General features: G+C 42.0%; 1 protein-coding gene across 1 annotated transcript in view; it reads left to right on the top strand.

Moving 5' to 3' along the window:
• maea (macrophage erythroblast attacher, E3 ubiquitin ligase) overlaps positions 1 to 20,729 on the top strand; it is a 68,702-nt gene extending 47,973 nt beyond the window's left edge. The window contains exons 5-7 of the mRNA XM_043719606.1: positions 10,051 to 10,184; positions 17,295 to 17,490; positions 19,952 to 20,729. Of these exons, the coding sequence (XP_043575541.1) occupies positions 10,051 to 10,184; positions 17,295 to 17,490; positions 19,952 to 20,047 (426 nt within the window). The 3' untranslated portion in view covers positions 20,048 to 20,729. The remainder of the gene's footprint in view (positions 1 to 10,050; positions 10,185 to 17,294; positions 17,491 to 19,951) is intronic.
• Positions 20,730 to 21,461: the final 732 nt, after the last annotated feature.

Below are 21,461 nucleotides of genomic sequence, written 5' to 3'. Positions count from 1 at the left end.
CTGTTCCTGCCACGGCTCCCCCTTTTCCCTCCTTCCAGCTGTCACTTGTTGCACCGTCTGCCTCATTATCTTTGTCGCCTTCTTTTGTTTCTCATCGTCCCTTCTCACAAACACCTTTTGCGCCTCCCGTAGTAGTTCACTCAGAGGTTTACTATCCCAATCATTCATTTTCTCTAACTTCTTTCGTATGTCCGGCCAGGCTTTTGACACAAACTCTACCCGTATGAGTTGCTGTGCCACTTCCGTCTCAGGGTCCACCCCAGCGAACTGCTGCAAGTTCTTCCTAATCCTGTCAAGGAAGTCTGTAGGGGTTTCTTCCGGGTTTTGATGATTCCCAAAGGCCTTGGTAAAATTGTGCCCCTTCGGGGCTGCCTGCCTTATTCCTTTTATCCAATATTCCCGCATATCCCTCATGTTGCGTCTTCCTTCTTCCGTTTGCTTATCCCACTCGGGGTCAGTGAGGGGAAATTTCTGCTCCCCTCCTGCTCCTCCCTCTCTCTTCCAGACCAACAGCGCAGCTTGACGTATCATCTGTCGCTCCTGGCTAGAGAACAATGTTCCCATGATGGAATACATCTCATCCCACGTATAAGTATTTGGCCCCAGGAACTGATCTAATTGTTCAGCCAGGCCCATGGGGTCCTCCAGTAGGCCCTTCATCTCCCTCTTGTAATTCCGTACTTCAGTACTCGTTAAGGGGACGTTCACATATCCCTTCCCTCCTTCCGCGCCTCCCATGGGCACTTCCCGGAGTGGATTCATTCTTGCAATCGGGACAGAGTTCCGTCTGTGACTCTTTTCAGCTTGAGATCTAGTCTGTACTCCTGAGGCACCTGATGGTTTCTCCCCGCTTTCTTCCCCTTCCCCTGAATCGTCGCCACCCGAAGGACCATTTTGCGGGGCCGACGGGGTCACGTAGGGCGGCGGTAAGTGATCTAAAGGTTCCCATTCTTTCTGCCCTTTCGAGTCTTCATTGGTTACCTTCATTTTGCAAGATAGTGTGACTGGCAGCCAACAAAGGGCGTAATCACTTTCCCCCCGAGTAACATTAGGTTTCGAATTGACATATAAAATTAGAGCTTGCCGGACCCAGTCTTCATCAGTGCCGAATTTAGGCCACCACACTGAGTCTCCCTGAATAGGTGTTTGGGACCACGTTTGACAGGATCTCACCAACTTCTTTCTAGATTTTCCTTTTCTCCTACCCTGATCCCAATTATTTAACATTATTCCTAACGGACTATCGTCAGGTACCCCGGGGTATTTTTCATTGTCTACGCTCAAGCCTACCTTTCCCTTATTCGTCTTGGATCCCTTACTTCCCATTGCCGAGGACTTTGTAAAATCGGAGATTCCTGTATTATCCCGTGATAATCTATCACTATTTAGCCAATTCCCGGACCTTCAGTCCCGTGATCGCCCAGGTCTCTTTGCAGGCACCCCCGGTCTTTGGATTCCTGTGAATCTGCCTGAAGTCCTGTGGACTTCTGCCTGAAATGTCATTTTCTTTTCCTGCTCCTTGGATGCTGCAGGAGCAGGAAAAGAAAATGACATTTCGGGCAGAAGTCCTTCATCAATCCTGATGAAAGGCTTTTGCCTGAAACGTTGATTTTTCCTGCTCCTCGGATGCCGCCTGACTTTCTGTGCTTTTCCAGCATCACTCTAATATTGACTGAAGACTTCCCGTGTTGAAGAACTACTTCTGTCTATGTGAGTGGTCTTATCAATCCGTAGCAGCAGATGTCTCGTCCTTTATTATAGAGAAGCATGTTTTACCCTACCCCTATGGCTCTATTCCCCTTAGACTTTGGGGTCATGCACATCTCAATTGTTTGTACCGAAATCGTCTCTCACAATCCCTTATCACAAAGTCTGCAGCAGACGTTTCCCGAGTTGTTTTTCTACCCTGTAGTCTTATCAGTCAAGGACTTATTCTTCTCTGTCAGGTTAGTGGTCTTATCAATCAAGGACTTGTTTTTCTACTCTGTAGCAGCAGATGTCTCGTCCTTTATTATAGAGAAGCATGTTTTACCCTACCCCCACGGCTCTATTCCCCTTAGACTCTGAGGTCATGCACATCTTAACTATTTGTACCGAAATCGTCTCTCACATCGGGTTAGCTGTTAACAATGGTGATAGCTAGACAATATGTTGAAGGTGTTGGCCCCCTGTGTTCTCCGTCTATGCCATGATGTTTAGATTGATTCTAATCTAAAAAGTGAGATAATGGAGTTTTAAATAAATTCATGCAGTTTTTGAGCTCAGAGTTCTACATGAATGCATGCAGTTTTTGAGCAATGTATAATTTCAGTTACATCACACTGTAAATTCTTGCTATAAATTCTGTGTTGGGATTGAGCCCTCCATTATCACCTGATGAAGGAGCGTCACTCCGAAAGCTAGTGTGCTTCCAATTAAACCTGTTGGACTATAACCTGGTGTTGTGTAATTTATTAACTTTGTACACCCCAGTCCAACACCGGCATCTCCAAATCTTGCAAGCTAATTTGTGAAAGCAGCTTGCAATAGATATAGCTAAGCAATTCCACAACAAGCTAAGCTCTGAATTTCATGATTTATTCTGTTCTCACCAGCAGTGAATGTAAACGACCATTTCTAATGAGAGAATCTGACCATGGTACCTTGACATTCAATAACATTACCATCATAAAATTCACTGTTATCAATTACTATTAACTAGAAACTGAACTGGACTAGCCATTATAAATACTATGGGTGGAGTTCTGGGAAATGACTTGGTGTCATAGAATTATAGAGTCATATAACATGGAAACAAACCCTTAAGTTCAATTAGTCCACATTGACCATGTTCCCAAACTAAGTTAGTCTCACTTGTCTCCAAACCTTTCATATTCATGTATGTATCCACATCTTTTAAATGGTACAACTGTACCTGTGTCCACCACTTTCTTTGTCAATTCATTTCACACGTGGACCACTCTCTGCCAAATAAAAGTCACCACTCATACCTTTTTTTTAATATCTTTCTCCTCTCACTTTAGAAATACGCCCCTTAGTTTGAGCTCCTCCACCCTATGGAAAAGGCCCTTGATATTCACTGGTGAACTGATTGGGAAAATATGGCAAAATCATAAAAATGAGATTTTCAACCTAATGAAAGAATGTCCAATTTTGCACCTAAAATTTGACTAAGAATCTTGCTAGTGATTTGTGAGGGGCATATTTGAATACATTAACATCTCCTTATTACCTATGTGGTTGGCTATTCTCCACATAGAAACTAGACAGCAAGAATTCCCGACATGAAATCTGGCTCCAGCTCACCTCTTGCTCCTCTTGGTTACGATCTGCAATATATTGGTGCAGTTAGCATCTGAACCACACCAACATCAGTACATCATGGCAACCCTCCGACCCATTGGGAGCACAGTTGACTACTTCAAAACAGTGTTTAGAAATGCACCAACACCTTGCATTACTGTCAGGCCACGTTGTGCTCTTCGCAAGATCAAGGACCCATCTCTTGAATTGCAGCAGGTGCATTGCAGAACCTCTGAGCTTGCTGTCTTCACGCCCTCTCACTGAACCTAATTGGTTGCCCACAGTATCTCTCCCTTGCCTTACCTTGCTGTTTTCCACTGTGCTGCCTCATTCAGAGCTTAGTAACAGTACTTCTACTTTGCCTTTTTTTTTTAACACCAACAGCTTGTCCTGATTGTCATCAAGGGAGTGGACATGTTATTGTATGATAACCTGCTATATGAGTGGCACACATAGAGTATATACTAGCAGCTTAAACTGCAAATACACCAGATAGCTTCAACTAAATGAACAGGCCTCAAATTCCATGGGGAGCAGATCTCAATCAAGTGAAGGGGTCCATCTTAAGCCAGGCAGTACCAGCATGCTAAGTCAATGACATTGTCAAATATCAGTCCAGGAGCTTGGATCTGGTCAGTTGGTCACTTAAATCAGAGTCAGATATCCATGTCACGACAGTCTTGGGAGTGGGATGTGGCCAGTCCTGCTGGTCCAGTCCAAACAGTCTGGGTAAGCAGCAAGTCAGTTGGGGACCACTCAACGATTCATCAGGGATATGGCCTATTGTAGGGAGGATGGTCAGTCCCGGAAGACTCTTCACTGACCATCGAGGAAGATTTATCAGGAGCTAGTGCTGTCATGGGGCTGCTGTGGGATTGAAGGCAGCATGCAAGTGCAGCAACTCAGCATATAAACATGGGAGACAGTAGAGTATGGGAACGTTAAGTGAGGGAGAGGATGCACTTAGCACAGTCACTTGCATCCTGGCTTCAATGGGGGTATAGTGCATAATTGTTTGGCATAAACTTTCCTGAGGCTCTAGGTTGAGCACTTGATTGAAACATTGCATGGGAACATGTGGAAGATCAAAGCTCTAATGGAGTTGACAGGGAGAGCACAGCAAAAATGCCCTTTACAGGGCAAATAATAGCATTCAACAGACACTCTGATAGTAAGCATTGAAGATAGCTGTTATACACATTATTTTGTATGAGGACCTCATGCATTGAACTACTGTGCTGATGAAACATTTGGCTTCCAGAAATCATGTAATTCAACATAACAAATTATTCCCACTAGCAGCTGTGAAGATATGATGTAAAGATTGACCTTTGTTGCAAAAGTTGCATTCATCTTCCTCAGTTCTGTAGACTTGACAGTGAAGTATTGTGCACTTTCACCTTAGATGAAAAAATTTCCATACTATCATCCTTTATGCAATTCTGAGTTTCTTAGTAATGTAGGCATTGGGGATGATGGCAAAAGTTCCTCATTATTCCTACCATTCAGGCAATATCATGCTGTATGTGTGCCAAAATGCTTGAGAAATGCACATCTGAATCAGGTAAAGGATGTGCATGGTTCATATTATGGCATTCCACTGTTCTTCTTTTCAAGGTTCTCCATGTCCACTGTTTGGAGGATGCTACTGAAATGTCATCTCTATATGCTGCAACTGCAGAATGACATTACTGAAGAGCTGCTTCTGTCTAATGTTTCCCATGTAGGCTCAATGAAACTTATAAAACTCTTAACAGGACTAGGGCTGAAAATGTGTTGCTGGAAACGCGCAGCAGGTCAGGCAGCATCCAGGGAACAGGAGAATCGACGTTTCGGGCATAAGCCCTGCTTCAGGGCTTCTTCAGGAAGCCCTTCTCCTATTCCCTGGATGCTGCTTGACCTGCTGCGCGTTTCCAGCAACAGCTCTGATCTCCAGCATCTGCAGACCTCACTTTCTCCTCTTAACAGGACTAGACGGTAAACGCAGGAAGGATGTTGCTGATGAGTAGGGAGCCCAGAACCAGCGGTCACAGTCCAGGGATATGGGGTAGACCATTTAGGACTGAGATGAGAAATTTCTTCACCCAGAGAGTGGTGAGCTTGTGGAAATCACTACCACAGAAAGTGTCTGAGGCCCAAATGTTCAATGTTTTCAAGAAGGAGTTAGATACAAGGTGAAGTCCCATAGTCTTACCAGGTGAAAGACTTCTTCCTCATGAGAGCCATGTCTGGTGGTGGTTTACCTGAGGGACACAGCCTCTCAGGTGATTGGAGAGATTAAGAAGGAAAATCATCCATGGTAAACTGGAGTGCAGGAGTTGAATCGTTGAATCCACATTTTTGGTGTCATTCTGTTTTGCAAACCAGCCAACCGGTCCAACTGAATTAGCTATAGTTCTTGGGATTAGAGTTCAAAGGTAATGGGGAGAAAGTGGGAAGAGGATACTGAGTTTGATGATCTGTGACAATCGCATTGAATGGTGGAGCAGGCTTGAAGGGCTGAATGATCCACTCTTGGTCCAATTTGATATGTTCCTGTGAAATCATCCCCAGTGAATCCAGGCACAGAAGCTGATTTCATCTGTCACCACTATACTTATTGTCCACAGAAACAGATGAGGAAGATGTGCATCTGGAAGCCCAGGGCCAGTGGCAGCCTCCTAATGCAATAGAAGCCAGCATGATATAGAAAAGATACAGAAGCCCTTCAGTCACTTGTTTTCCATGGAATGCTGTGCAATTGAGTGAGGTGCAATGGTATTTTACACTGGGAGTCTGCCCTATAATGGAGCCTCTTGGCCTTGCTGTTTTGGAGCTAGAGGGCCCAGGTGTACTGAGTGTCCACGCTCCTCAGCTTGAACTGCTATATGCTTGTGGGTCACTGGGAGGTGGAGGATCCACACATTTGAAGTGTCCAGAGAGGAGATCTTGAGGGTGCCCGTATGTAGTTCCTCCTCTGGTTGGGTGCCTGCTTGCACTGTTCTGTCTCTTGATGGACAGTGGCACCTCATTTATGGCGATGATCCCTCACCTTATTTGCCTTTCTTGTTGGGCACCAAAGGCTGTAGCAGTGGAGTGCAAGTCTGTGCATATATCCAGCAGACAGTGTGAGCTGGACCTGGATCTCCAAGGCAACCACCACTCTGTCTGCCAAAGCAGCTCAATATTCAAATGCTGGAGGCTACACAGTATAGCTAGCATTGGCAAACTCTTCCATTGTTCAAGTCACTTTCCTAAGTATCTCCGGAAACTAGTTTGCTGGTCCTATCGTATGTCTGCTTGTAATTTTAAATTTAGTCAATGGTTGACATCATGGTGTTCTCCACTGTCTGGAGTTGAGCAGGTGCCTGGTATCTAGCCATGGTCCAACTGCTAGTGGCCTGGAGCATTCGTGCCAGTGATGTGCTCACCAGAAAGGGTTCCTATTTCCATATTTTAACTAATGTATCTACTGAAGTGTCAGTATCTGAGCCTAGTGGAAGGTGCAGGAGACCACCTTGCTAGTGCTTCCTCTAAAGGATCAGTTCTTTCTTCTTTGGGTAGAAGAGGAACTGATGTTCTTGAGGGCTGATCACTTCATGCTGGATGTTGCTGATACTCATAGGAGACCAGAGAGAATGAGTTGTAAAATAGGGATACATGTTTGGGCAAGTTGAGAGTATATACAGAGTGCTGGTAATGAGAGCAGTGCAAAGCCATGGAGGTGTTGACATTGTTGTATGAGTGGTCAGTGTTTTCTTCCTTATGGAGTGATGAGACAAACGTTGGGCATACTGCACACCCATCTTGGAAGGAAACAAGTGGATGGATTGAAAGACATGAAAGGTACAAGTGGGAGAAAGGTAGTGAGCTGCGGCATGTACGTATGTTGTTCAGTGCAGAACAGCACAAGAATGGTGCCATTGAGCCTCATAGATAGTGAGATAAGCAGTGCAAAATTACATCAGTTCACTTTTTTGAGTTGGCAGAGTGTAACTCTCCATGAAACACTTGAAGGTGACACTTAACTGATATTTGGTAAATTTGGCCTATGTCTACAAGAAAACATGGTTTTAAAATTAATTGCCACCCTTTTTAGACAGATGAATGAAATATTTTCTCTAAAGTGGTTATGTCAATTCTTCATAAAATTGCATGAAAATATGTTGAATTTCACTTGCACAGAGGGCAATTCTTGTTCGGTTATTGAAGGTTATTGGGATTAGATGGAAATGTGTACAGGATCAGAAGTCGGACGACGCCAGGTTATAGTCCAACAGGTTTATTTGAAATCACAGGCTTTCAGAGCGTTGCCCCTTCAACAGGTCAAGTGAGAGAGAAGCACCCAGCCATGGGATTTATAGGTGGAGAGCTCAGTGGACAGAGAGCTGAAAAGATCATGCAAAGTGGAGTTTCAACAGGTCGAAAATTGGTCTCTAGGTGACCAAGTGTGGCAGGCAGTGTGGGTCAAGTAACAGCTGGATAAATGGTGAAGGGATGACCCATTATCCGTATAAATGAGACAGAGGTAATTACAAAAAAATTAACAATAAGGTGGTGCTGGAGACAAACTCAATGACTGGAATAACATAAGTCTAGGAATCACATGCTGAGGGTCTAACCAGAGTAATAAGTAATCCAAAACTGTATAGGTAGAGAGATCTTAACAATTTATCAAGGTGATGGTGTCAAAACAGGATAGTAAGCAAAATTTTATAGATACAGAAGAGTGTGGTGGGGTCACATGTAGCACAACATGCACCAAGATCACAATTGAGGCCGTCTTCATGGGTACAGAACACGACGACACTGAAAGATTTTGAAGGCAGCCTCATAAGTAAGGACGATGCTCAATTCATCGATCGCCACTTCCAACATGCCATAGCAAAAGGCTGCAATAACCACCTCAAAAAACAGACACAGGATATGAGCGATAGAGTACTCTTCTTCTCCCAGAGCGGAGAAACTATGCCATGTTCTTCGCAGCCTTCAACATGTTATCGATGACAACAAACGTCTCACCAGGTTCATCCATCTGCCTTCACTTCTCACCTTCAAGTAACCGCCAAACCGTTAAGAGATCACCATTAGCAGCAAACTACCTAGCCTTCAGGAGAGCGTCAACCGCAACACTACACAACCTTGGCATGGCAACCTCTGTAAGACATGTCAGATCATCAACATGGAGACTACTATCACGTCTGGGAACACCACCCACCACGTACACGGCAGATATTCATGTGACTTGGCCAATGTTGTCTATCTCATATGCTGCAGGCAAGGATGCCTCAAGGCATGATATTTTGGCTAGACTATGCAGATTCTGTGGCAATAGATGAATGAACACCATGCAACAATTGCCAGACAGGATTGTTCCCTCCCAGTCAGGGAACACTTCAGCAGTTGAGGACATTCAGCCTCCAATCTTTGGGTAAGTGTCCTCCAAGTAGCCTTCAAGATACATAATGCAGAATTGCTGAGCAGCAACTGATAGCCAAGTTCCATACCCATAAAGACGGCCTCAACCGTGATCTTGGGTTCATGTTGCGCTACATGTGACCCCACCATACTCTTCTGTGTCTGTAAATCTCGTTTACTGTCCTGTTTTGACACCATCACCTTGATAAGTTATGATCTCTCTAATTATTCTGTGCAGTTTTGGATTACTTATTACACCCTTGCCATGCAAATCTTATGCCTATCGTATTATTCCAGTCATTTAGTTTGTCTCCAGCAGCATCTTATTTTTAATTTTTTGTAATTATCTCTCTGACTCATTTAATCAGATTATGGGAGTCAACCCTTCACCACTTATCCAGCTGTCATAGTCATAGAGATGTACAGCATGGAAACAGACCTTTCGGTCCAACCCGTCCATGCCGACCAGATATCCCAATCCAATCTAGTCCCACCTGCCAGCACCCGGCCCATATCCTTCCAAACCCTTCCTATTCATATACCTACCCAAATGCCTCTTAAATGTTGCAATTGTACCAGCCTCCACCACATCCTCTGGCAGCTCATTCCATACACGTACCACCCTCTGCGTGAAAAAGTTGCCCCTTAGGTCTCTTTTATATCTTTCCCCTCTCACCCTAAACCTATGCCCTCTAGTTCTGGACTCCCCGACCCCAGGTGAAAGACTTTGTCTATTTATCCTATCCATGCCCCTCATAATTTTGTAAACCTCTATAAGGTCACCCCTCAGCCTCCGACACTCCAGGGAAAACAGCCCCAGCCTGTTCAGCCTCTCCCTATAGCTCAAATCCTCCAACCCTGGCAACATCCTTGTAAATCTTTTCTGAACCCTTTCAAGTTTCACAACATCTTTCCGATAGGAAGGAGACCAGAATTGCACGCAATATTCCAAAAGTGGCCTAACCAATGTCCTGTACAGCCGCAACATGACCTCCCAACTCCTGTACTCAATACTCTGACCGATAAAGGAAAGCATACCAAATGCCTTCTTCACTATCCTATCTACCTGTGATTCCACTTTCAAGGAGCTATGAGCCTGCACTCCAAGGTCTCTTTGTTCAGCAACATGTAAAATTATTTGATCATATTTCAACATTTCCCACTTTGTTTCCCTTTGACCTTGTTGATTGCTGGACACTCTTTTTTTGTATCTGATCTATCGTGAATCTTTTGCATTGCAGATTTATGCACATCAAAGTTGTTACTTCCACTTTGTGAGTCCATCTGATCTTTACTTGGGAGTAGATTTTATGTTAATATTGTAGTCAGCTCCTTCTGTTTCCATTGCAGGATCTCTTGGACCCAGCCCGATGGAAGATGCTTATTCAGCAGTTCAGATATGATAACTACAGACTTCACCAACTTGGAAATAGTTCTGTCTTCACTATAACACTTCAAGCAGGGCTGTCAGCTATAAAAACACCGTATCCTTTCACAAGCTGAAGCAATGATCCAGTCATATATTGGTATCGATATCTGTCTCAAAATGTTTAGTTACAAAAAGGTTTAGTTGCTTTTGACAATATCAGACTTTACACATTTTAGCTTGCCTTTAAGCGACCAGCTCGTAATACCTTTGGTTGTATGTAGTCTCATAGGATGGTGATTAAAATTTGAAGATTGGTAGGAATATTGAATTAATGGCAGTCCCAATCACACATTTCCTCAAACAATAACCGCTTGGATTTTTAGAAGAGTTTGGCAACTTTTTCTAACTAGAAAATCACTGGCTTTTGTTAAACAGAAAATGCTGAAAGTCTCAGCAGGTCAGGCAGCAGATAATATCTCTGATCTTTTCATTAGATTGAAAGAACTTCAGAGGTATAACAGTTTTTAAACAATTTTAGAAGTAGGGCAAGTGAGGGAGTTGAAGAGAAGAGATAAAATGACAATAAGTGCCAGGCAGAAAGAACTACGTAGAAAAGGACAAGTGAAGAAAAATATAAGTTCAGAGGAAGTTTAAATGACTAGTAGAATCCTTACCAATATATTGGGAAAATAAGAGTAGTGGTTATGACCAGACCTGTTTAATTCATCACTTACCCATTAAAATTTGAATTGCAGACTCAGATACGTGCAGTTCTAAGTATTTGGTCTGTCCAGCACTAGAGTTATAAAGCACAGAAACAGATCCTTAGTCCAACTCGTCCATGCCAGGCGTGTATCCTCAACTGATCTAGTCCCATTTGCTAGCACTTAGCCCATTTCCCTCAAACTCTTCCAATTGCTGTACCTATGTAGATGCCTTTTAAATATTGTAATTGTACAGCCTCTACAAGCGCTGGCTGCTTGTTCCATACACTCTCCACCCTTTGCGTGAAAAAGTTGTCCCTCTGGTCCCTTTTAAACTTTCCCTCTCACCTTAAACCTATATCCTGTAGTTTTAGATTCCCTTATCCTGGCTATTCCCCTTATATATGCCCCTTATGATTTTATAAACTTCAAGGCGACCATGCCCACATACCTTTTACTTGCAATTGTGTCATGACTTATGTCAGTTAATGATATAGAAATAATACTTTATTCCATTACTTTCATCAATAAAGCTGTAATATTTATCTTCCTAATTAAACAGAGGTGGCTGGCTTACTTGCATCTCTTAAACATCCATTGTGCATCCAAGCTTACCACAAGGTGTTCTACCATGAAACTTTAAAACTGTTACTGATACTTTTGGGGCCAGCTACAAATTAGCCAAATATGTTTAACATTGATAGATGAAAATGGGTTTCAGAGAGCCTGTTAATTACAAATAATTATTAAATTCACAGGCCAGCAGGCAGACTCCAACAATTAATTAATGGAGCAGTGTAAGAGGAAGCAGGAGCCATGGGCATCAAAGTCATATATCAGAATATTGTAGTGAAACCTAAGGCATGATATGGTTAAAAATAGCCTGTTCCTGTTTTACCCCAATATCCTTTGATCCCTTTAACCTGAAGTGCTGTATCCAACTCCTCCTTCAAATCGTACAGTGTTTTGGTCTCAACTGCTTTACGTGGTCATGAATCCCACAAGCTTAAAAATCTCTCGGTGAAGAAATTTCTCCTCACTTCAGTCCAGAATGTTTTCCCCCATATCCTTAGACAATGACCCGTGGCACTAGACTCCTTTGTCACTAGGAACATGTTTTCTGCATCTCCCATGTCTAGTCTCATTAGAATTTTATTGGTTTCTATGAGATTTTTCCTCATTCTTTTGAGGACTTCAATGATTAAGTGACTCAACCTCTCCTCAAATGGTAAACCTTTGATGCACTTCCTCGATAACAAGAACATCCTTCCTCAAATAAGGAGACCAAAACTGCACATAATATTCCAGGTATGGTCGTCTTGCTCCTGTACCCACATCCTTTCACTATGAAGGCAAACATACCATTTACCTTCTTGACTGCCTGCTGCACTTGCATGCTTACCTTCAGCAACTAGTGTTTGAGGATACTCCGGTCTTGTTGCACATTCCCCCTCTCAGTTTGCAGTCATTCAGATAATATTCCTCCTTCCTGTTTTTGCTCCCAAAGTGAATAATCTCACTATTTTCCACATATTGTATCTACCATCCATTTTGCCAACTCATTCAGCGTATCCATCTCTGCATGTTTCTCACAGCTCAACTTTCCACCTAGCTTTGTATCATCTGCAAATTTTGAGATATTATATTTAGATCCCTCTATCTAAGTAATTAGTTTATATTATGAAATATATAATAGCCCAATGGTTGCAGTCTGCACATTAGAAAAAGACCTGTTGAAATGTCGATTTTACTGCTCCTCGAACTGCTGTGCTTTGCCAGCACCACTAATCCAGAATCTGGTTTCCAGCATCTGCAGTCGTTGTTTTTACCCTGTTTTTACCCTGTCTATACTCTCCTACTGTCTTTGTTTTCCTGTCTGCTAACTCGTTTTCTATCCACCACAAGCCCACGTGTATTTATTTTACATATTAATCTCTTACGTGGAACTTCGTCAAAAACCATCTGAAAGGCCAAATAAATTCCATCCCTTGGCTTCCCCTCATCAACCCCACAAGATACATCCTCGAAGAATTCCTTTTGTAAATCAAAGCTGATTCTGTCCGAACCTGCCCCTGTTTTCCAAGTGCTCGGCTATTAAATCTTTTGTAATGGTTTCTACCATTTTTTCCCCCATTATCAATGTCAGGCAAATTAGTCTATAATTGCAAGTTTTCTCTCTGTCTCTCTATTAAACAGAGGGGTTACGTAAACTCCTTTCCAGTGTCTATAGAATCTTGGAAGATTACCACCAATGCATCCAACGTTTCTAGGGCCTCTTTTCTGAAGTACTCTTAGATGTAGATTATCAGACCTTGGACATGTATTGGTCTTCAAGCTGAGCACTTTCCCTAACACCACTTCCTTACTAATACTGATTTCCTTCAGCTCCTCCCTCGTACTCAATCCTGTTTCCCAATGTTTCCGATATGTTGTTTTTATCCCTCTTTGTGAACCTAGAACAAAGTATGTATTTAGTTGTTAAGCCATTTCTTTGTTCCACATTGTAAATTCCCCTGCTTCTGATTGTGAGGAGCATAAATTTGACTTCGCCAATCTTTTTCTCTTCAAATACCTATAGAATCTTTTACAGTCAGTTCTTTTGTTCCCCTGCATGCTTACTCTTGTACTCTGTTTTCTCTTTCTTAATCAATCCTTTTATCTTCCTTTGAATTTGAAACTGCTCCCACTCCTCAGGTCTGTTGTTTTTTCTGGCCAATTTACATGCCTCTTTCTTGAATCTAATACTATCTCTAATTTCCCTTGTAAACCTTGATTTGGCCACATTTCCTATTTTACTTTGTGCCAGACAGGAATGAACTGTTGTTGCAGTTCACTCACGCAGTTTTCTGTTGTCTTTCCATCCTTATCTATTCCAGTAATGTCCTCTGATCTATCATAGCCACCTTATAGTAATACCATTGTAGATTTGTCTGTTTAGATTCAGGACCCTTGTCTCCAAATCAACTATATTCAAGAGTCATAGTGATGTTGAGTATGGAAAACAGACCCTTCGGTCTAACTTGTTCATGCTGACCAGATATCCTAGATTAATCTAGTCCCATTTGCCAGCATTTGGCCCATATCCCTCCAAGCACTTCCTATTCATATGCCCATCCATATGCCTTTTAAATGTTGTAATTGTACTAGCCTTCACCACTTTCTTCTGGCAGCTCCTTCCATACACACAGGACCCTCTGCGTGAAAACATTACCCGTAAGGTCTCTCAAATCTTTTCCCCCTCACCCTAAACCTATGTCCTCTAGTGCTGGACTCCTCCACCCCAGGGAAAAGACCTTGTCTATTTATCCTATCCATGCCACTCATGATTTCATAAACCTCTGTATGGTCACCCCTCAGCCTCTGACGCTGCAGAGAAAACAGACCCAGCCGATTCAGCCACTCCCTATAGCTCAAACCTTCCAATCCTGGCAACATCCTTGTAAATCTTTTCTGAACTCTTTCAAGTTTTACAACATCCTCCCTATAGGAGGAAGACCAGAATTGCGCGCACTATTCTAACAATGGCCTAACCAATGTCCTATACAGCTACAACATGACCTCCCAACTCCTACACTCAATGTGCTGTCCAATAAAGGAAAGCATACTAAACCCTGCCTTCACCATACTATCTACCTGCAACTCCACTTTCAAGGAACTCTGAATGCGCACTTCAAGGTCTCTTTGTTCAGCAATGCTCCCCAGGAGCTTGCCACTAGGCAGGTTGTTCTGAGGAGGTGAGGAGGCTGCAGAAAAATTTAGACAGTTTAGGAGACTGGTCCAGGAAATGGCTGCTAAAATTCAACGTGAGCAAATGCGAGGTCTAGCACTTTGGAAAAAAGAATACAGGTATGGGCTATTTTCTAAACGGTGAGAAAATTCCTAAATCCAAAGTACAAAGGGACCTGGGAGTGCTAGCCCAGGATTCTCTCAAGGTTGACTTGCAGGCTGAGTCAGTGGTTATGAAAGCAAATGTAATGTTGTCATTTATCTCAAGAGGGTTGGAATATAAAAGTAGCGATGTGCTACTGAGGCTTTATAAAGCTCTAGTTAGGCCTCATTTGGAGACTGTGTCCAACTTTGGGCCCCACACCTCAGGAAGAACATACTGACGCTGGAGTGTGTCCAGCGGAGATTACATGGATGATCCGTGGAATGGTAAGTCTAACATACAATGAACAGCTGAGGTTCCTGTAATTGTATTCATTAGAGTTTATAAGGATGAGGGGAGATCTAATAGAAACATACAAGATAATGCGTGGCTTAGAAAGGGTGGACGCTGGGAATTTGTTTCCATTAGGCGGAAACACTAGGACCCATGGGCACAGCCTTAGAATTAGAGGGGGTCAATTTAGAACAGAAATGAGGAGACATTTCTTCAGCCAGAGTGGTGGGCCTATGGAATTCATTGCCACAGAGCACAGTGGAGGCCAGGACTTTAAATGTCTTCAAGGCAGAGATTGGTAATTCCTTGTGAGATCAAGAATTTAAGGGCTATGAGGAGAATGTGGGTAAGTGGCATTGAAATGCCCATCAGCCATGATTGAATGGCGAGTGGACTAGATGGGCCGAAAGGCTTTAGTGCCACTCTTATGTCTTATGGTCTTATTAACTGTATAAAACCTTGCCTTTCCAAAACGCAGCACCTCCTGCATTTAATTATCCAAATTAAACTGCATCTGCCACCACTCAGTCCATTGGCCGATCTGACCAAGATCTCAATGTACTCTGAGGTAACCTTCTTTGTTGTCCACTACACCTTGACGAATTATGGTCACTTGTCCTCAAGAGGCCTCACGCAACTGAATTGCCAGTTATTCACTCCTCATTGCATGATCCATAGATTAAGGCAAAAGCCTTGAGACTTGTCTTTCTCGCATTACTTGTTCCATTACCATTATTTTTCATTGTGATCCTGGTCCTTGATTTCTCTGACAATCACTTCTACTATTCCCCTTTCTAACTTTTGCTTTTGTTCTTGATTCCCCTTCCTCTGACTTCTTGCAAAGGTTCCCATTCCCCTGCCATTTTAGTTTAAAGCCTCCCCAATCAGGGGCATAAATTTGACTTTGCCAATCTTTTTCTCTTCAAATGCCTTCAGAATCTTTTACAGTCAGTTCTTTTGTTCCCCTGCATGCTTACTCTTGTATTCTATTTTCTCTTTCTTAATCATCCTTTTGCCTTCCTTTGAATTTGAAACTGCTCCCACTCCTCAGGTCTGTTGTTCTTTCTGGCCAATTTGCTTGCCTCTTTCTTGAATCTAATACTATCTCTAATTTCCCTTGTAAACCTTGGTTTGGCCATCTTTCCTATTTTACTTTGTGCCAGACAAGAATGAACTGTTGTTGCAGTTCACCCACGCAGTCTTTGAATGTTTTCTGTTGTCTTTCCATCCTTATCTATTCCAGTAACGTCCTCTGATCTATCATAGCCAGAATCTTCCATCGGCCTCCGGAAGCGCTCGGGCACCATTAACCACACGGCCGCTGCAGCAACCGCCGCCGCGAACCATCTCATCACTTCCGTCCCCACCGACCATGCAGCCTCCGCGATCGCCGCCCAGACAACCGCCTCCATGATCGCCAGGAAGAAAATCTCCAGTATCTGCAGTCCTCACTTCCTCCCCAGTCAGTGTAGCAAGTACATCCCTTTAGACATCAGCATAACCCGCCCAGTTTGTATTGGTTCCATCTTCCACAGAACCAGGCCCAATGCCCCAGGAATCTGAAATCCTGCTCCTCTTCGGCCCCATGTTCATTTGATATATCCTGCTTTTACAACTCTGACTAGCATGTGGCACTGATAGCAATCCTGAGATCACTATCTTTTTCAGGTTCTACTTTTCAACTTCCTAACTCTCTCTCAATTCTGTTTTTTGAACCTCTTCCTTTTTTTTTAAATGAAACCTCTATTGTTTGTATAAATCTGTACAACGATCACTGACTGTTCACCCTCCCCCCTTCAGAAACCTTGATCTTAGCACTGGGGAGGCAACATATCATCGTGGAGTTTCATTTGTGGTGGCCACGGAAATGCTTGTCTATTCCCCTTACAATTGACTCCCCTATAATGATTACGTTCCCACACTTTTACTCCTCTCCTATGCAGCAAGTCAATTACAAATTTGGCTGTTGCTGCTTTCCCCAAGAGACCAGTCCACTCAACATTATCCAAAGTGGTGTATCTGTTTTGCTGGGAAGAAGCCATAGGTGACTACTGCACTGCGTGTCTATCCTCTTACTCTGCCTGGTTTGCACCCATTCTCTTCCTGCCTGTGGGGACTAGCCAGTGGTTTGACCCTGACTTGGAATGTAGTTACCTATTGTGGTTGATTAGTACACCTTCAGCTGTGCTGCCTCTGGACTGGAAACTAATTTGTGACAACTGGATAAATGAGGTTAAGTTGGGTGAATGGAGGGGAGTATGGGAGATGTAAATGGAAGGGAAGGACAGCAACATATGTGGAAATGTATAGCCAATCCAGGTTTCCACCATGTTATATACCTGAACAGAATGCTTCACAGACAGTGTTATAAAGAAGATGGCTCCTCTAAAAACCCAGACTGCCCTGTCTGTAGCAAATCTCTGAACAAACTTGCACAACCTCTGCCTATGGCACATTGTGCCAATTCTCGACTGGTCTGCAAGATCTCTGGCGAAGTTATGAATGAAAATAATCCACCCATGATGCTACCTAATGGCTATGTGTATGGATACAATGTAGGTATCTACATTTTCTTCAATTGGTGTTGGTCAGCTGCTGATAGTTAACTTGATTAGTCAGATTGATCCCTGAATTAAATCTGGCTTAATATTGTGTGATACTTTGCGCGACACAATCTAAATTTTTAGGTTTTCAGTAATGCTATTTCTGTATTCTTTTACGATCATAATTTCCCATATTTTCTCAAAATTCTTACACTCATTTCAGTGATTAAAGCCATTAATTGCACACCATTTCCTTTTCTCTTAAATTCTGCAAATGTCTGGTTTTGTTCTTACCTAATTTGTAATGGGATAAATTCAGGGCCGAGCTGTTGTTCATTGAGTATTGCTTTTTATCAGGTTCATAATATGCAGACTGCTCTTCTGACAAACTTGCAGTCATGGTTGTACCTGTCAAAGCACTCTCTAAAATTAAGATTCAAAAATATTTTGGTCACTTGATCTGCCCAAATTTTTAAAATGAGGGTAAGTATTTTTCAACTCCATCCTCAGTTAATTTAGGTACTAAACATAAATCTTTAAACCAACTCCCTCACTAGAATCAGAATAGTCCTCTGTTTGTTCCTTTTATTTAAGCTTTCCTCTGGGCAAATTGTCTGATTTCTCTAAAATAAAACAAAGAACTGTGGATGCTGAGATTTGAAACAAAAAGTGAAATTGCTGGTGATACTCAGTGGGTTTGGCAGCATCTGTGAGAAGAAAACAGAGTTAATGTTCAGAATCTGCTGTTTCGTTCTGATGAAGTCACCAGACTCAACATTTACTCAGCTTTTCTCCCACATATGCTACCAGACCCACTGAGTTTCATCAGCAATTTCTATTTTTTATTTCTGCTTTCTTTCTCTCTCTCTCTCTCTCTCTCTCAAAAGTTCAAGCTTTCATAATTCTATTTCCCTTTCATCACTTTTGTTTGCATTCTCTTTCGTTCTCATTTCTATTTTTCATTTGATTTCCTTTTCTCTCTGCTTTCCAATTTAAAATTTTTAATTTTTCTTTCAACTTCAAGATTTTTTTTCCCATTTCTAATTGTATCTTAACTAATTCTACCTGTGACATCTCCATTTCAGGTTTTATTTTTTTAAAATTAGATTACATTACAGTGTGGAAACAGGCCCTTCGGCCCAACAAGTCCACACCGACCCGCCGAAGCGCAACCCACCCATACCCCTACATTTACCCTTACCTAACACTACGGGCAATTTAGCATGGCCAATTCACCTGACCTGCACATCTTTGGACTGTGGGAGGAAACCGGAGCACCCGGAGGAAACCCACGCAGACACGGGGAGAACGTGCAAACTCCACACAGTCAGTCGCCTGAGGCGGGAATTGAACCCGGGTCTCTGGCGCTGTGAGGCAGCAGTGCTAACCACTGTTAAAGATTCTGCTTTCATTTCTACTTTCAATTTGTCTTCTAACTCACTACTTAGCCCAAGATTTCAAATAATCTTCTCTTAAATCTTCTGTTCCCAGAACCTCTCGGCAACATTGAAAGCCATTGGCAAAATTGAATCCATGCAATTAACTTTACCTCACCACTCTTGTACTGAGTTCAGAATCTCTGTGTACTGTTTAAAATAGACAAATTCCTCTTATGCACAATTTGAAATTATTGAATTTAAGAGCCTTCATTTATTATAATCCCAGCTGATGGTCCTCCTGGATTAGTCAGGCTCCCCACAGAATGAAATCTAACTTGACGGATCATGTTTTTGTGTAATAACTTAGAAGTTGTTGTGTGAAATTTGGTGATGATCATGCCATTGAATGTCATGGATAGATGGTTTGATTTTCTTTTATTGGAGATGGTCATTGCTGACCACTTGCCTAGTTCACATATTAGTTGTGATCTATCAGGTTAAGCCAAAACGTTGTCCAAGTCTTGCCACTGTTGGGCACAGCTTCAGTTTCAAAGACTTGCAGATGGCACTGTAAACTTAAATCATCTGTGTGTCTGAGGGAGGGAGGTTAATTCATGCAGCAGCAGCAGATGTTCAGTTTACAGCACTGACCTAAGGAACTCCTGCAGTAGTGTCCTGAGACAGAGTTGGACAACTTGTGAAATTAAAGTTCTGTCCATCGCTGCTCGTTTCACCCATTTGAATTACTGAAAATAATGTCAGCAACCTACAAACTGCAACAAAAGGAAGTCTATAATTGTTGGCAGTAAGAATAAAAATTAGCTTGGTTCACTACTATAGAAAAGCACTATGCTATACAACATAGCCACCTTATTCAGCATGATATAAAGATATGTTTAATACAACAAACCTTTAGCTTCTATACATGAATGGCATAACTTATAACTCGAATAATTCAGCAGAAGGTTAGAAAATCTCTTCCAGAATGAATTTGTAGCTGATATTATCCTCTCTGATATTAATTCTCCTCTCTGATTTCTTCTAAGTAATCTGTTTGCTGAAGATTTACTGATATTTACTTTCTTCCTTTTCAGTCACTACTTTCCATTCGCCAAGATGACAAAATCATCTGCCCAAGAACCAAAGAGGTCTACAACTTCTCCCAAGCTGAAAAAGTGTACATTATGTAAAAATGTGGAAGGGGCAAAGCCAGAATCTGAACCACAGGATAATGTTGGTCAGGCTTACCCTTTTGGCTACTGAGGGCTGCTGATTACCTGTGGCAATGCACCTTTTTATTGGTGGATGTGTGTCTCTTGCGACCAAAGATCCAAAAGGAACAAGAAATACACTTGCTATTATATGGTGACAAAAAGGAGCTTATGATGAACTTGACCAGAGTTTGTACTGAGAAAGTGAAATAAAACAAATGAGGCTTTGACGTGGGTTTTGTAGTGGTTTACATTATCTGAAGATTTTTGACAGTTTTCAAATGTACTTCATTCGTAAGTTTAAATTTAGTAACTCTCATTAGTGTTGTGCTTGGGGGTACAATATTGAATTGTTCGGCTGCCTTATTTCAAGCCTTCAAAATTTACATAACTTGCACAACTGCAACTAAAGGTGTTTTCAGGTCGTAATGTTTTAGAGTAGTTTGCACTAATATACTTCAGTTTAACCGGATCAGCTGTAGAACAAAACCTGCCATATTTTGAGCAATTGTGATAATGTTCCAAGCACTAGAGGTTGGAAATTCCAGGAACCTTACATTTTAGCACTATTTATGCATGCAGATACTGTTAGATTGTAGACCAAAAATTATAGCTTCAAAAAAATTGGAAGCAACTGTTAATTAAAAAGAATCAATTAAAACTTGGTATTGTTTTTTTATTTCATCACGCATCTAGGTTTACTTGAGATTTCTTTTCACAATTCTTTCATTCTGAAGATGTTGGTTTGTATTTAGATATAACTTTAAATACTTGTGAACGGCCAAACTTGTGTGATCTTAGAGAGAGGAGAGCTATTTATGCATTTATTCTCTGTTAGTTACTGAACAAAAAAGCAGTGGCCTGGTGTTTTTTTTTCAATCCTTCGCCAGTTTAAGAGTGTAAGACCAACTGAATTGACCGAGAATCCTTTGAGCCATCAAGTAAATAGTCTCATTTCCTTATTTGAAAGAGCTTCTTCCATTTCCTTTGTACGTTATTGACAGGCTAGAGAATGTTAGTGAACTGAAGCCTCCAATTGAGATTAATTTGTGGTAGACCAACGATAATAATATCATTCCTTGTCATGTTTTTGTGTTGGACATTCCCTTCATCCTAGTTCCTGCAGTTCTAAAATTCTGGGCACGAAGAAGTTGGGTTTTGATATAGTATAACCCAAGATCCTTTTTGTGTCAGTCCCAGATCGGAGTGTCTCTTGGATAATTGAACTCAAGATTGAGATGATTAAATCCTGAAACCACTTTGTTTTTAAACATTATTTATTCAGGGGACTTGGGTCTTGGTGGTGGGGGTCAGCATTTTTATTGGCCTTAGAGTTGCCTGTGAGAATATGGTGACCTAGAACATAGAACAATACAGCACAGAACAGGTCCTT

Source organism: Chiloscyllium plagiosum, chromosome 1 (assembly GCF_004010195.1).
Source record: "Chiloscyllium plagiosum isolate BGI_BamShark_2017 chromosome 1, ASM401019v2, whole genome shotgun sequence".
In the NCBI taxonomy this organism is placed as follows: Eukaryota; Metazoa; Chordata; class Chondrichthyes; order Orectolobiformes; family Hemiscylliidae; genus Chiloscyllium; species Chiloscyllium plagiosum.
Note: the sequence above shows the minus strand (reverse complement) of the source record. Positions and strands in the feature narration are given on the sequence as shown.